The following is a 15837-nucleotide window of genomic DNA, read 5'->3' on the forward strand; positions in this document are numbered from 1 at the left end:
AAACGAATGGCATGTTGGCCTTCATAACACGAGGAGTTGAGTATGGGAGCAAAGAGGTCCTTCTGCAGTTGTACAGGACCCTGGTGAGACCACACCTGGAGTATTGTGTGCAGTTTTGGTCCCCTAATTTGAGGAAGGACATTCTTGCTATTGAGGGAGTGCAGCGTAGGTTTACAAGGTTAATTCTCAGGATGGCGGGACTGTCATACGCTGAGAGAATGGAGCGGCTGGGCTTGTACACTCTGGAGTTTAGAAGGATGAGAGGTGATCATTGAAACATATAAGATTGTTAAGGGTTTGGACACGCTAGAGGCAGGAAACATGTTCCCGATGTTGGGGGAGTCCAAAACCAGGGGCCACAGTTTAAGAATAAGAGGTAAGGCATTTAGAACGGAGATGAGGAAAAACCTTTTCACCCAGAGAGTTGTGAGTCTGTGGAATTCTCCGCCTCAGAAGGCAGTGGAGGCGAATTCTCTGGAGGCTTTCAAGACAGAGTTAGATAGAGCTCATAAAGATAGTGGAGTCTAGGGATATGGGGAGAAGGCAGGAACGGGGTACTGATTGGGGATAATCAGCCATGATCACATTGAATGGCGGTGCTGGCTCCCGCACCTATTGTCTATTGTCTATTGTCTGTCCATTGTTTTAGTTTCTCGAGACACAGTGTGGAAAAAAGGCCCTTCATCCCACCCCGTACGCTGGGCCTATCCAACACGCACTAGGGACAATTTACACTTTGCAGAGGCCAATTAACCCTCGAACCTGCACTTCTTGGAGTGTGGGAGGAAACCGGAGCACCCGGAGAAAACCCACACAGGTCACGGGGAGAAGGTGCAGGCAGCAACAGTAGTCTGGTTGGAGCTCGCCCGGGTCTCTGGCGCTGTTGTTGTTGCTGATCCACTGACAAGTTGCGTTCGATTTCCAAACATGCCAGCAGAGTAGCACACGCCCGGTTGCTGAAATTCTACTCGGAGCGGTCAAATGTTCAGACTGTTGCCCAATTTCCAATTTCCTATCATCAGTTACAATGGATGGATGCCAGGAGTTGTTTTCCATAACATCCAACCAGCCAACTGAGACAAACGCACACTGGTAGCCACCGTGTGGTCACAGGAGTGGAAGGCAACCTCATCTCCATTACACAGCTACATCTCGTCACCAGATAATAGCTGTCCAGGGTCTGACCTCCCCAGAGGAGCATGGGTGAAGCTCAACAGACTTGGTACTGGAGTTGGGCGTTTCAACGCCAGCGTGTGGAGATGGGGGCTCCCTCCGCCAGAGCCCAGCCTGTGAATGTGGAGCAGAACAACAGACAGCCAACCATGTCATCTCTGGGTGCCCGCTCTACCACCCACCAAATGGAGCTGTGTCAGGGCCTGGCAGACATTGACGCCAACAGAGACAACAACCTGGCTGCTCAACACTCGGCTTGAGATCTAACTATTCCTTTGGTTTATTGATGTTTCATTCGCAAGAAGAAGAAGAATCAGTTACAATATGTTTTAAATCACGAAAACACTGAAGGGCCTGCCCCACTCCGGCATCAATGGCGCACCATTAACGCAACATCATTTGCACGTCACGACGCACTCGTCGTGATCAATCAATCAACCTTTATTGTCATCTTGCAAGCAACAGTCGTACAGTGCAAAATGAAAAGATGTTTCCCAGTGAATAGCGGAGCATCGCACATGAAATTTAAAACATTTCACACATAATGACACTAAAAACAATCCAGTCCCTGATGGAACAGTATAAATAGTTAAAAGCAGGTAAAACACAATGTTAAAATACAATAAACCAATCATAAAAATGTCCGGGGCAGCTGATTTGAGTGGCCAGTGCCAGTTATTAAAGTGTCCGTGCCAGCCGCAGAATCAAGTGACTGTGAGTACAGAGTGACTGTTTAGCAGCCTCACAGCCTGTGGTAGGAAGCTGTTTAGCAGTCTTGTAGTCCGGGCTTTGATGCTTCGATATCTCTTGCCTGATGGCAGGAGATCCAGGTGTATGTGGAGGGGGTGCAGTTTGTCCTTAGCAATTCTCTGAGCTTTTTTCAGACAGCGGCTCTGGAACAGTTCTTGTACCGAGGGTAGGGAGACGCCAATGATCCTCTCTGCTCCCCTCACTACCCTCTGCAGAGCCTTCCTGTCCGAGTGAGTGATGAGTGCATGGCATGCGTTATGCGCCCATTGTGCGTGGTGACATAGGCAGTGACGTGTGGTCGCGCGCGGCGCTCCAGGATTTTGGGGATTCACAATGACGCCCAAGTGGGGCTGGCCCTTGAAGGGCCTGTGCCATTTAGGTGATTTTTTCAGCGACTGCCGGCGACTGTCACAGTTGTAGCAGGTCCCCCCCCCCCCATGACAATGTCTACAACAACCGACCACCTGGTCAAGCTACTGACAACTGGCGATCCATTAGGACATTCACCTACGACCACACCTATGACAATAGTAGTAGTCAATAGTCAATTTAATTGTCATTTGGACCCCTTGAGGTCCAAACGAAATGCCGTTTCTGCAGCCATACATTACACACAAATAGACCCCAGACACAACATAATTTACATTTTACATAAACATCCAGCACATTGCTGTGATGGAAGGCCAAAAAAAAACTTATCTCTCCACTGCACTCTCCCCCCCCCACCCGATGTCAGAGTCAAAGTCAAAGCCCCCGGCTGGCGATTGCGATTGTCCCGCGGCCATTAAAGCCACGCCAGGTGGTGCGAGGTCGCACACCGGGTCTTGGTGTTAGAGCCCCCGGCGTGCGCTCGCAGAGTCCCGCGGCCATTCCAAGCCGCGCGGGGCGGTGCTGTAAGGCCCCGCTCCAGGAGCTCTTCGACCCCGCAACTCAGGCGGGAGAAGTCGCCGTTGCAGGAGCTCTGAAAAGCGGTCTCCCTCCAGGGACCCGCGGGCTCCCGGTGCCGCCGTCCGCAGACCCGCAGTTGCAGCCTCCGCATCAGCAGCAGCAGCGGCAGCAGCAGCGGCAGCGTTCCTCCACCGCTCCACCCGCTCTAGCCTCGGACAACTCCGCGACGGTGAGGTGAGTCGGCACCAGAGTCCCCGGCTTCTTCTGTTGGAGGCCGCTCCTCGTTGCCGCCCCAACGCCAACTGAGACCCGACAAGAAAAGGTCGGGTCTCCTGTGCAGGGAGAGATTTAAAAGTTTCCCCCTCCCTCCCACCCCCCCCCACCCCCACACACACACCCCAACAAAAAATAACAAAAACTACATATAAACATAGACAAAAAATAATAAAAACGCGGACAGGCTGCAGAGGCCGCTGCTGACCAGAGTCGCGCCGCCTACCGGACGTCCACCCGCGACAAGCTACGACCCTGTCGGTGACAACTGTAGACAATTCAGTCGCCGGTACCTGTCGCCAGTTGACGTAGGTTGACGTAGGTAGTCGCCGATGGAATTCACCCAAGTCATCACCAGCGACAACCAACGTCACCTGGTGACAACCTACTACAGCACCTACATCAGGAGAAGTCAAGCTACACTCATTGGCGCCAAACCCACTGTCGCCCACTGTTGTGAACATTTCAATATCCAGCGGCGATCAGAAAGACGCTACGACTCTTTGGGCGACTGAGGAGACGACTCACGGCCGTACAGGCACCACCCCTGCGACCATGTGGTGACAGTCTAGTTGCCTGTAGTCGCCGAAAAAATAGCCTAAGTGGGACGGGCCCTTAATACAACTAATAATCCTATTTAATCCTTTATTTACTTTTCGATATAAAGAAACTTAGTGGTGTGCGTCAAGGAATACCCATCCCTAACAGTTGGGGTACGTCAATGAATACCTATCAGGAAACATAGAAACATTGACAATAGGTGCAGGAGGAGGCCATTCGGCCCTACGAGGCAGCACCGCCATTCAATATGATCATGGCTGATCATCCAAAGTCAATACCCAGTTCCTGCTTTCTCCCCATATCCCGTGGTTCCCTTAGCCCTAACAGCTAAATCTAACTCTCTCTTGAAAACATCCAGTGAATTGGCCAGGAACATCGATGGGCGTCAATGATTGTGTTGAGAGACACAAAATGCTGGAGTAACTCAGCGGGACAGGCAGCATCTCTGGAGAGAAGGAATGGGCGACGTTTTGGGTCGAGACCCTGCCTCAGACTGAGGGTCAGGGGAGAGGGAGATACAGAGACAAGGAGGTGCAAGGTGTGAAAACGAGACAAAGGGGATAGAGATCAAGAAGGGATGGGTGACGTTTCAGGTCGAGGCCCTTCTTTAAACTGAGAGTCAGGGGAAAGGGAGATACAGAGACAAGGAAGTGCAAGGTGTGAAAACGAGACAAAGGGGATGGGGATCAAGAAGGAATGGGTGACATTTCAGGTCGAGGCCCTTCTTCAGACTGAGAGTCAGGGGAGAGGGAAATACAGAGACAAGGAGGTGCGAGGTGTGAAAACGAGACAAAGGGGATGGGGATCAAGAAGGAATGGGTGACGTTTCGGGTCGAGACCCTTCAATACCTAAAGGTTGCGGTGCTGTACAGGGATATTAACCTTTGTCCCTCTAAAGCTTCTGCACTGGGAGGTAGCGACTCTACCCGCCGCTGAGCCGGCGTGCCGCCCCCGTCGTTGACTGACTTTGTGTCGCTTGCAGGCCGCGCCTACCGCCAGTGTAACGTGGATGGGAGCTGGGAACTCGCAGCCATCAACAACCGCACCTGGGCCAACTACACAGAGTGCTCGGGTCACCTGCTGCATCTGAACCACAGCACGGAAAAGGTCGGTGAGACACACAGGAGTCGCTTACTGTAACACGGAACATACGACATGGACCTTGGGGCATAGAACATGGGGCGCGGAACACAAAACATACAACAATAAACATAGAACATGGAACACGGATCATATGTTGATCATTTTGTGACTGTCTTCGGTTGAAAACGTTTTCACGCAGAGAGTTGTGAATTTGTGGAATTCCCTGCCACAGAGGGCAGTCGAGGCCAATTCACTTAGTGGATTTTAGAGAGAGTTAGATAGAGCTCTAGGGGCTAGTGGAATCAAGGGATATGGGGAGAAGGCAGGCACGAGTTATTGATTGGGGACGATCAGCCATGATCACAATGAATGGTGGTGCTGGCTCGAAGGGCCGAATGGCCCACTCCTGCACCAATTTTCTATGTTTCTATGTTTCTATAATCAGTACCCCGTTCCTGCCTTCTCCCCATATCCCTGACTCCGCTATTGTTAAGAGCCCTATCTAGCTCTCTCTTGAAAGTATCCAGAGAACCGGCCTCCACCGCCTTGTGAGGCAGAGAATTCCACAGATCGTAGGTACACAAAAATGCTGGAGAAACTCAGCGGGTGCAGCAGCATCTATGGAGCGACTCCCACCCACCATCTATCAGTCTGAAGAAGGGTTTCGGCCCGAAATGTTGCCTATTTCCTTCGCTCCAAAGATGCTGCTGCACCCGCTGAGTTTCTCCAGCATTTTTGTGTACCTTTGATTTTCCAGCATCTGCAGTTCCTTCTTGAACACTCCACAGATCTTGTTCCTTTGTGCTGTAGATATGAGTCCTTTGTCCGATTGTGTCTTGAGGATAATGCTTGACCCAGTCTGTGACATCTCTTTATTTTCTTGCAGGATATCTTTGACCGGCTGTACCTCATATACACAGTGGGGTACTCCATCTCATTTGGTTCCCTCACTGTGGCTGTCATTATACTGGGCTATTTCAGGTAAAGCATTTTACATTGCATCGCAATTATGCCCCTGTCCCACTTAGGCCATATTTTAGGCAACTACAGGCTGTTGCCACATGGTTGCCGGGGTGTCGCCTGTATGTGGTCGTGAGTCGTCTCCTCAGTCGCCCAAAGAATCGTAGCGTCTTTCTGGATTTTGAAATGTTCAAAACTATTCGGCAACAGTGGGTTTGACGCCAACGAGCGTAGCTTGACTTCTCCTCACGTAGGTGCTGTTGTAGGTTGTCGCCGGGTGATGTTGGTTGTCACCTACGTCAACGACAACCTACTGGCTCGAACGACTGGCCTAATCCTGCACCTATTGTCTATTGTCAACCGGAGACAGGGACGACAGATGGCACAATGGGCTAAGTGTTCGGCTGGCAACCGGAAGGTAGCCGGTTCGAATCCCGCTTGGAGTGCATACTGTCGTTGTGTCCTTGAGGCAAGACACTTCACCCACCTTTGCCTGTGTGTAATGTAATGTAATTATGTGAAGCACTTTGGGGTCAATGCAAGTTGACTGAAAATGTGCTATATAAATAAGATTATTATTATTATTATTATTGGTGACTGAATAGTCTTACCTTGTCATAGCTTTTTTTAAAAAAAATTTTTACAACAAAATGTATTCAATTATTAAAAAATAATATTGACACTACAATAAAACAAGCCAGAACCCACCACCATAATACAATACAAACATATATCCATAATAAACTACTATACAACTATGATACAATCCTTATTGAGGATACATTCAACACCCTGCGGAGCCCAGCGGTCCCGGAACTCCCTCAGGGTGCCCGTAGACAGGGCGTATTCCCTTTCTAATCCCACCCGGGCACGGACGTATCCCCGGAAAAGGGGCAGGCAGCCGGCCCGGGTAGAGCCCTCCACCGTCTGGCGCCGTGACTCGCGGATGGCCAGCTTGGCCAGGCCCAGGAGCAACCCAACCAGGACATCTTCAGCCCTACCCTCTCCCCTACGCACTGGGTGACCTTGTCATAGTTTGCCGCGGGTGGACGTAGGTGTGGTCGTAGGTGGACGTTGTAATGGGTCGCCAGATGTTTACGGTAGCTTGTCGTAGCTGGACGTCGGCTATGTGGTCGGTTGTTGTAGACATTGTCATGGGGGGGGGGGTCCAGTCACCATTTTGTTCGGCGATATGCTACGACTATGACAGTCGCGGAAAAAATCACCTAAGTGGGACAGGTCCATGAGTTTTGCACAATCTAACTTACCGACCATATATACCGTGCATGGGAGAATGGGTGGCCGATCTCCCCGGACCAGACTATCTCAATGCACCGGGTGAGCTGATGCTTCACAGCGCCAGAGTCCCCAGTTTGATCCAAACTACAGGTGTTGTCTGCATGGAGTTTGCACGTGCAGTTTTACCCTGTTTTTGTAAATCCGTGAGCTTCGGTTTCCTCCGACGTTCCAAAGACGCACAGGTTTGCAGGCTAATTTCCCTCGGTAAATTTGTAAGTGTGTGTCGGATAGGGTTAGTGTACGCTGGTCGGCGCGGACTCTGTGGGGCCGGGCTCCGAAGGGCCAGTTTCCACGCTGCGTCTCTAAACTAAGCCATGGTTAACGGCAATCAAATGGTAGAACGTAGAGCAGTACAGCACGGGGAAAAGGCCCTTCGGCCCGCAATATCTGTGCTGAACATGATGCCAAAACCATCACATGACCCATATCCCTCCATTCCCTGCATATCTGCCTGTGCAAAAGTCTTTTAAATGCCTCCTTCCAAGATGGCGTCCAGCTCAGGCGACTATTTGCGCGCCGGCTACAGAAGCAGATCTACAATCACGCGTTAAAAAACGCTCCACACTCTTACATCTCGATTCCCAACGTTTCTTCCTTTATCTGTAAACTGTGAATGGCTCGATTGTAATCATGTATTGTCTTTCCGCTGACTGGTTAGCACGCAACAAAAAGCTTTTCACTGTACCTCAGCACACGTGACAATATACTAACCTGTAAACCTATCGTATCTTCCGCCATCACTTCCCCATGCAGCGCGTCCCAGGCACACACCACTCTGCAAAGATTTTCACCCGCAGATCCAGCTTTAAGACACGACTTCTTGCACAGTTTACGTTTGCAATAAGTAATAGACAATAGACAACAGGAGCAGGAGTAGGCCATTCGGCCCTTCGAGCCAGCACCACCATTCAATGTGATCATGGCTGATCATCCCCAATCAGTACCCCGTTCCTGCCTTCTCCCCGTATCCCCTGACTCCGCTATTGTTAAGAGCCCTATCTAGCTCCCACTTGAAAGCATCCAGAGAACCGGCCTCCACCGCCCTCTGAGGCAGAGAATTCCACAGACTCACCACTCTCTGTGAGAAAAAGTGTTTCTTCATCTCCGTTCTAAATGGCTTACCCCTTATTCTTAAATTGTGTGGCCCCTGGTTCTGGACTCCCCCAACATCGGGAACATGTTTCCTGCCTCTAGCGTGTCCAAACCCTTAATAATCTTAAGTTTCAATAAGATCCCGTCTCATCCTGCCATCCCGGGAATTAACCAGGTGAACCTATGCTGCACTCCCTCATGCTATTCTTTATTGTCAAGAGTCTTAACGAAGCTTAACAATCTTATATGTTTCAATGATCCCCTCTCATCCTTCTAAACTCCAGAGTGTACAAGCCCAGCTGCTCCATTCAATCAACATGTGACAGTCCCGCCATCCCGGGAATTAACCTTGTAAACCTACGCTGCACTCCCTCAATAGCAAGAATGTCCTTCCTCAAATTTGGAGACCAAAACTGCACACAATACTCCAGGTGTGGTCTCACTAGGGCCCTGTACAGTTATAGTTACACTTGGCTTTTAAGTTAGAAATCTGTGTGCAAATATTCAGACACCTCACACTGTAAAGCCCCTGACCCACTGTGCGAGATAATTCAAGAGTTTAAAAAAAATCGAACTTGTGGTAAGTACGTAGAATGTACACAGCGGGTTCGTCGGAACTCGGGATGTCTCGTAACGCTAACGGGAGGTACCCAGGAAACGCGGTAAACTCGTGAAGATTTTTCAACATTGTGAAAAATGTCCACGAGAGCCCCGAGTACCTACGAACGGCCATTACCGTAATTATCCGAGTTCGAATCAGGGGAAACTCGGGAGAACTCTTGAATTACCTCGCAATGTTGTGATTGGGTTTATAATTTGTTTGGTTGTTTTTGTTGTTTGTCTTTTGCACAAAAGTCCGCGAGCATTGCCACTTTCATTTCACTGCACATCTCGCATGTGTATGTGACAAATAAACTTGACTTGACTTGACTTGACTTGACAGTGGGACAGGGGATTAAGTTGGGTAACGTTTTACACAGAACTCTTCGCTGGAAAAATATATTAGTTTAGTTTAGAGGCACAGTGCGGAAACAGGTCCCTCAGCTCACTGCCCTACACACACTAGAGACAGTTTACATTCACACCAAGCCAATTAATCTGCAAACCTGCACGCCTTTGGGACGTGGGAGGAAACCAAACAACTCGGAGAAAACCCACGTGGGTCACGGGGAGGACTTACAAACTTTGTACAGACAGCACCCATAGTCGGGATCGAACCTGGGTCTCCGGCGCTGTAAGCGCTGTAAAGGACCTGTCCCACTTGGCAATATTTTAGGCAACTGCCGGCGACTGTCATAGTCGTAGCAGGTCGCGGAAAAACCGGCGACAACCTCCTACGCCATCCTGGCGACAATCTACGACAGCACCTACATCAGGGGAAGTCAAGCTACGCTCATTGGCATCAAGCCCACTGTCACCGAATATGTTGGAAATTCAGCGGCGATCAGAGAGACGCTACGACGTTTTGCGCGACTGAGGAGACGACTCCCGGCGACCGCTGGTGACCGTGTAGTGACAAATTAGTCGCTTGTGGTTGCCTTAAAAAATCGCCCAAGTGGGACAGGCCCATTAGCCGCTGCACCACCGTGGCCTCCCATCCTGACTTTGTTTGTGTGTGTGTATCTGTTCTATCGTAGACGGCTTCACTGTACCAGGAACTACATCCACATCCACCTCTTTGTGTCCTTCATACTCCGCGCCATCAGCATCTTTGTGAAGGACGCCGTCTTGTACTCGGAGATAACTTTCTTGGAGCTGGAAGGAGGTTCCTGGGAGAACCTGAAGTTTATCACTGAACCGCCATCACAGGACAAGTCGCAGTATGTAAGTGTCAACCCCTCTCCCAAGGAACTTCTTAAATTCCAACCTCCTACCCCTTGGGTGTCAGGGGCTGCGGGGAGAAGGCGAGGGAGCGGGGTCAGGAGGGAGAGATAGATCGGCCACGATTCAATGGCGGAGTGGACTTGATGCTCCGTTTGTGAAAGTAAGCATGCAGGTACAGCAGGCAGTGAAGAAAACGAATGGCATGTTGGCCTTCATAACAAGACGAGTTGAGTATAGGAGCAAAGGGAGGTCCACCTGTGCAGTTGTACAGAGCTCTAGTGAGACCACACCTGGAGTATTATGTGCAGTTTTGTCCTCCAAATTTGTGGAAGGACACTCTTGCTATTGAGGGAGTGCAGCGTAGGTTCACCAGGTTAATTCCCGGGATGGCGGGACTGTCATATGCTGAGAGAATGGAGCGGCTGGGCTTGTGCACTCTGGAACTTTGAAGGATGAGAGGGAATCTTATTGAAACACATGAGATTATTAAGGGTTTGGACACGCTAGAGGCAGGAAACATGTTCCCGATGTTGGGGGAGTCCAGAACCAGGGGCCACACAGTTTAAGAATAAGGGGTAAGGCATTTAGAACAGAGACGAGGAAACACTTTTGCACACAGAAATTTGTGAGTCTGTGGAATTCTCTGCCTCAGAGGGCGGTGGAGGCCGGTTCTCTGGATACTTTCAAGAGAGAGCTAGATAGTGCTCTTAAAGATAGTGGAGTCAGGGGATATGGGGAGATGGCAGGAACGGGGTACTGATTGGGGATGATCAGCCATGATCACATTGAATGGCAGCGCTGGCTCGAAGGGCCGAATGGCCTACTCCTGCACCTATTGTCTATTGTCTATTGTTGCTAGTTACTGTGATGTTTTTGAACAATAACTGCGCTGGTGCTGTGCTAACGTGGTTCTCTTCACTGTCTTCCAGATTGGATGCAAGGTTGCTGTCACCATTTTCCTTTACTTCCTTGCGACTAATTACTACTGGATTCTGGTGGAAGGTCTGTATCTCCACAGCCTCATCTTCATGACGTTTTTTTCGGACAAGAAGTACCTTTGGGGCTTCACCTTAATAGGCTGGGGTAAGAGAAAGATTGTCAACTCCATTCCCCTCTCCTTGCCCTCCCCCCGTAACTCTCTCCATTCCTTTGGAAACATTAGTAAGAAGGATATGGACCAAACGCAGGCAGGTGGGACTAGTGCGGAGATGGGACAGAAAGATAGAAAGATAGAAAATAGTTGCAGGAGTAGGCCATTCCGGCCTTCAAGCCAGCAACCAGATTCAGAACCACGTTCCTGCTTTCTCCCCGTATCCCTTGAATCCGTTAGCCCTAAAAGCTAAATCTAACTCTCTTGAAAACATTGGCCTCCACTGCCTTCTGTGGCAGAGAATTCCACAGATTCACAACACTATGGCTGAAAAAGTTTGTCCTCATCTCAGTCCTAAATGGCCTACCCCTTATTCTTAAACTGTGACCCCTGGTTCTGGACTCCCCCCCAACATTAGGAACATATTTCCCACATCTAGCCTGTCCAATCCCTTAAGAATTGTACATGTTCCTATAAAGGGCCTGTCCCACTTTCATGACCTAATTCACGACCTTTTTTACTCGTGGATATTTTTCATCAGGTTAGGAATACGCCCCGACCTACTTGATGCCACGGGCACCTACGACTAGCATCACGACTTACCTACGACCTGCTACGACCCACCTACGACCTCGTGACGACCATGCTGCGAGTATGAGTCAAGGGCAAACTCGGCAGAGGTCGTGAATTAGGTCGTGAAAATGGGACAGGCCCTTAAGATCCCTGTTTTTTTTAACTATCCACAAAAACTCAAGTCTGTGTCTGTTTACTGATGGGCATGAAATGCTGGAGCTGTCAGTCAACAGTTCTGGAGAACATTGATAGGTGACGTTTCGGGTCAGGAACCCTTCTTCTGAAGGGTCACCTATCCACGCTCTCCAAACCGATGATGAGCGTTTGAAGGCACTGGGCCTGTACTCGCTGGAGTTTAGAAGGATGAGGGGAAGACCTTATTGAAACTTACCGAATAGTGAAAGGCCTGGATAGAGTGGATGTGGAGAGGGAGTTTCCACTAGTGGGAGAGTCTAGGACTAGAGGCCACAGCCTCAGAATTAAAGGATGTTCTCTTAGGAAGGGGATGAGGAGGAATTTCTTTAGTCAGAGGGTGGGTGAATCTGTGGAATTCTTTGCCACAGACGGCTGTGGAGACCAAGTCAGTGGATATTTTTAATTCTGCTCCTATCACTTACGACTTTATGACCTTAGAGGTCACAGTGACAACTCTACGCGGAGACAAGGGGAACTGCAGATGCTGGAATACAAAGTTCTGGAGGAACTCTAGGGCGGCACGGTGGCGCTCGGTCGAGTTGCTGTCTTACAGCGCCAGAGACCCAGGTTTGATCGAGATCCTGGTGGGGTCTGCGCGGAGCTTGTACGTTCTCTCCGTGAGTTTTTTTTTCCGGGTGCTCCGGTTTCCTCCCACACTCCAAAGACATACAGGTTTGTAGGCTGATTGGTACAAATGTAAATTGTCCCTTGTGTGTGTGTGTGTGTGTGTGTGTGTGTGTGTAGGATAGTGTTCGTGTACGAGGTGATCGCTGGTCAGCGCGGACTCGCTGGGTCTAAGGGCCTGTTTCTGTGCTGTACCTCTAAACTAAACTAAACTCAACTAGTCAGGCAGCATCTGTGCAGGTAAGATCTGAAGAAGGGTCCCAACCCAAAAACGTTGTTTTGTAGGAAGGAAAACTGCAGGTGCTGGTTTAAACCAAAGATAGACACAAAAATTCTGGAGTAACTCAGCGGGTCAGGCAGCATCTCTGGAGAGAAGGAATGGGTGGCGTTTCGGGTGGAGACCCTTCTTCAGGCTGAGAGTCAGGGGAGAGGGAAACGAGAGATATAGATGGTGATGTGGAGAGATATAGAACAAATGAATGAAAGATATGCAAAGAAGTAACAATGATAAAGGAAACAGGCCATAGTTAGCTGTGGGCTAGGGGAAAATGAGTTACAGACAATGAAACTCAACAAGATGACTTTGATGCTGGTACAACTTGGGTGGGGGAGGGATGGAGAGAGGGAGGATGCAAGGGTTACCTGAAGTTAGAGAAATCAATATTCAAATGAGCAAAAAGATTGTTGGTTCACTCCCTCAGTAGATGCTGCCTGACCTGCTGAGTAACTCAAGCACATTGTGTTTATGTTTTATCTCAGGACTGTTTGGGGTGAAGGTCCATACTGGCAGGTATGCGACAATCATCCATTCAAGCACATCATTTATAGACAATAGACAATGGGTGCAGGAGGAGGCCATTCGGCCCTTCGAGCCAGCACCGCCATTCAATGTGATCATGGCTGATCATCCCCAATCAGTACCCCGTTCCTGCCTCCTCCCCATATCCCCTGACTCCGCTATTTTTAAGAGCCCTATCCAGCTCTCTCTTGAAAGTATCCAGAGAACCGGCCTCCACCGCCCTCTGAGGCAGAGAATTCCACAGACTCACAACTCTCTGTGTGAAAAAGTGTTTCCTCGTCTCCGTTCTAAATGGCTTACCTCTTCTTAAACTGTGGCCCCTGGTTCTGGACCCCCCCAACATCGGGAACATGTTTCCTGCCTCTAGCGTGTCCAAACCCTTAATAATATTATATGTTTCAATAAGATACCCTCTCATCCTTCTAAACTCCAGAGTGTACAAGCCCAGCCGCTCCATTCTCTCAGCATATGACAGTCCCGCCATCCCGGGAATTAACCAGGTCCGCGCCGACCAGCGATCCCCGCACATTAACACTATCCTACACCCACTAGGAACAATTTTTACATTCACCAAGACAATTAACCTACAAACCTGTACGCCTTTGGAGTGTGGGAGGAAACCGAAGATCTCTGAGAAAACCCACGCAGGTCACGGGGAGAACGTACAAACTCCGTACAGACAGCGCCCGAAGTCGGGATCGAACCCGGGGCTCCGGCGCTGCATTCGCTGTAAGGCAGCAACTCTACCGCTGCGCCACCACGACTGTGACCTGAGGGCCTGAACTGTAGGGAGAGGTTAAGTAGGTTAGGACTCTATTGCTTGGAGCGCAGGAGGATGAAGGGCGATCCTATAGAGGTGTACAAAATCATGAGGAGGATGTGCAGAGTCCTTTGCCCAGGGTAGGGGAAGCAAGAACCAGGGGATTATAGGTTGATGGTGAGAGGGGAAAGATTCGATCCTGATTGGTGTGCTATCTGTCTGTACGGAGTTTGCACGTTCTCCCCGTGACCGCGTGGGTTTCCTCCGGGCGCTCCGGTTTCCTCCCACGTCCCGAAGACGTGCGGGTATGTAGGTTAATCGGCCCCTCTGTAAATTGTCCCCTAGTGTGTAGGGAGTGGATGAGAAACTGGGGTAACATAGAACTAGTTTGTGAACAGGGGATCGCTGGTCGGCACGGACTAGGTGGGCTGAAGGGCCTGTTTCCACGCTGTATCTCTAAACTATACCAAACAGACGAAAATAAACGGAAGATGAACTAATAGACAATAGACAATAGGTGCAGGAGTAGACCATTCGGCCCTTCGAGCCAGCACTGCCATTCAATGTGATCATGGCTGATCATCCCCAATCAGTACCCCTGTTAAACAGATAAAAGAGAGTCTGAAGAAGGATTGGAGGATGATACAGGACACAAAGCAATGGAGTAACTCAGTGGGTCAGGCAGCATCTACGGTCAAAAGGTCATGTGATAGGAGCAGAATTAAGCCATTCGGCCCATCAAGTCTACTCCGCCATTCATTCATGGCTGATCTATCTCTCCCTCCTAACCGCATTCTCCTGCCTTCTCCCCATAACCTCTGACACCCATACTAATCGAGCATCTCTCTATCACTGCCTTGAATATATCCATTGACTTGGCCTCCACACAGCCGTCTGTGGCAATGAGTTCCACAGATTCACCACCCTCTGACTGAAGAAATTCCTCCTCATCTCCTTCCTGACAGGAACGAACTTGAATCGGTCTTTAAACGAAATGATAAAACGATGAAAATGAAAATGGAGGCAGCAGAAATTGCCTTGCTGAGAATCTATTTTTTCAGTAACATATTTCTGGCCTGTTTCCCACCTGCAGGGGTCCCTGCCGTATTCGTGGCTGCGTGGGCGAGCGTGAGAGCGACTCTGGCCGATACTGAGTACGTATAACAGCCGGGTTCAGAGATGCCGCAGGGAAACAGGCCATTCGGCCCACCGAGTCCATGCTGACCATTCATCACCCATTCACACTGGTTCCGTGTTATACCCCACTAGTTTAGTCCAGTTTGTTGTCACGTGTACAGTGAAAAGATTTTTTGTTGCGGAACAGTTTGCAGTCAGCGGAAAGACAATAGACAATAGACAATAGGTGCAGGAGTAGGCCATTCGGCCCTTCGAGCCAGCACCGCCATTCAATGTGATCATGGCTGATTCAGATTCAGATTCAGATTCAGATTCAGATTCAATTTTAATTGTCATTGTCAGTATACAGTACAGAGACAACGAAATGCATTTAGCATCTCCCTTGAAGAGCGACATAGCAAACGATTTGAATAAAAAGAATAAATAATAAGTGTCCGGGGGGGGGGGTGATTGGCAGTCACCGAGGTACGTTGTTTAGTAGAGTGACAGCCGCCGGAAAGAAGCTGTTCCTCGACCTGCTGGTTCGGCAACGGAGAGACCTGTAGCGCCTCCCGGATGGTAGGAGGGTAAACAGTCCATGGTTGGGATGAGAGCAGTCCTTGGCGATGCTGAGCGCCCTCCGCAGACAGCGCTTGCTTTGGACAGACTCAATGGAGGGGAGCGTGGAACCGGTGATGCGTTGGGCAATTCACAAATGATCATCCACAATCAGTACCCCGTTCCTGCCTTATCTCCATATCCCCTGACTCCGCTATC

The 15837-nt window shown here is 49.8% G+C and overlaps 1 protein-coding gene across 1 annotated transcript in view; it reads left to right on the forward strand.

The window, feature by feature from the left end:
* The window catches only part of pth1r (parathyroid hormone 1 receptor), a 102983-nt gene that overhangs the window by 73194 nt on the left and 13952 nt on the right, over positions 1 to 15837 (forward strand). Inside the window, exons 4-8 of the mRNA XM_055666223.1 lie at positions 4628 to 4752; positions 5615 to 5709; positions 9717 to 9903; positions 10833 to 10986; positions 15038 to 15098. Of these exons, the coding sequence (XP_055522198.1) occupies positions 4628 to 4752; positions 5615 to 5709; positions 9717 to 9903; positions 10833 to 10986; positions 15038 to 15098 (622 nt within the window). The remainder of the gene's footprint in view (positions 1 to 4627; positions 4753 to 5614; positions 5710 to 9716; positions 9904 to 10832; positions 10987 to 15037; positions 15099 to 15837) is intronic.

This window comes from Leucoraja erinacea, unplaced genomic scaffold (genome assembly GCF_028641065.1).
Source record: "Leucoraja erinacea ecotype New England unplaced genomic scaffold, Leri_hhj_1 Leri_214S, whole genome shotgun sequence".
Taxonomy (NCBI): Eukaryota; Metazoa; Chordata; class Chondrichthyes; order Rajiformes; family Rajidae; genus Leucoraja; species Leucoraja erinaceus.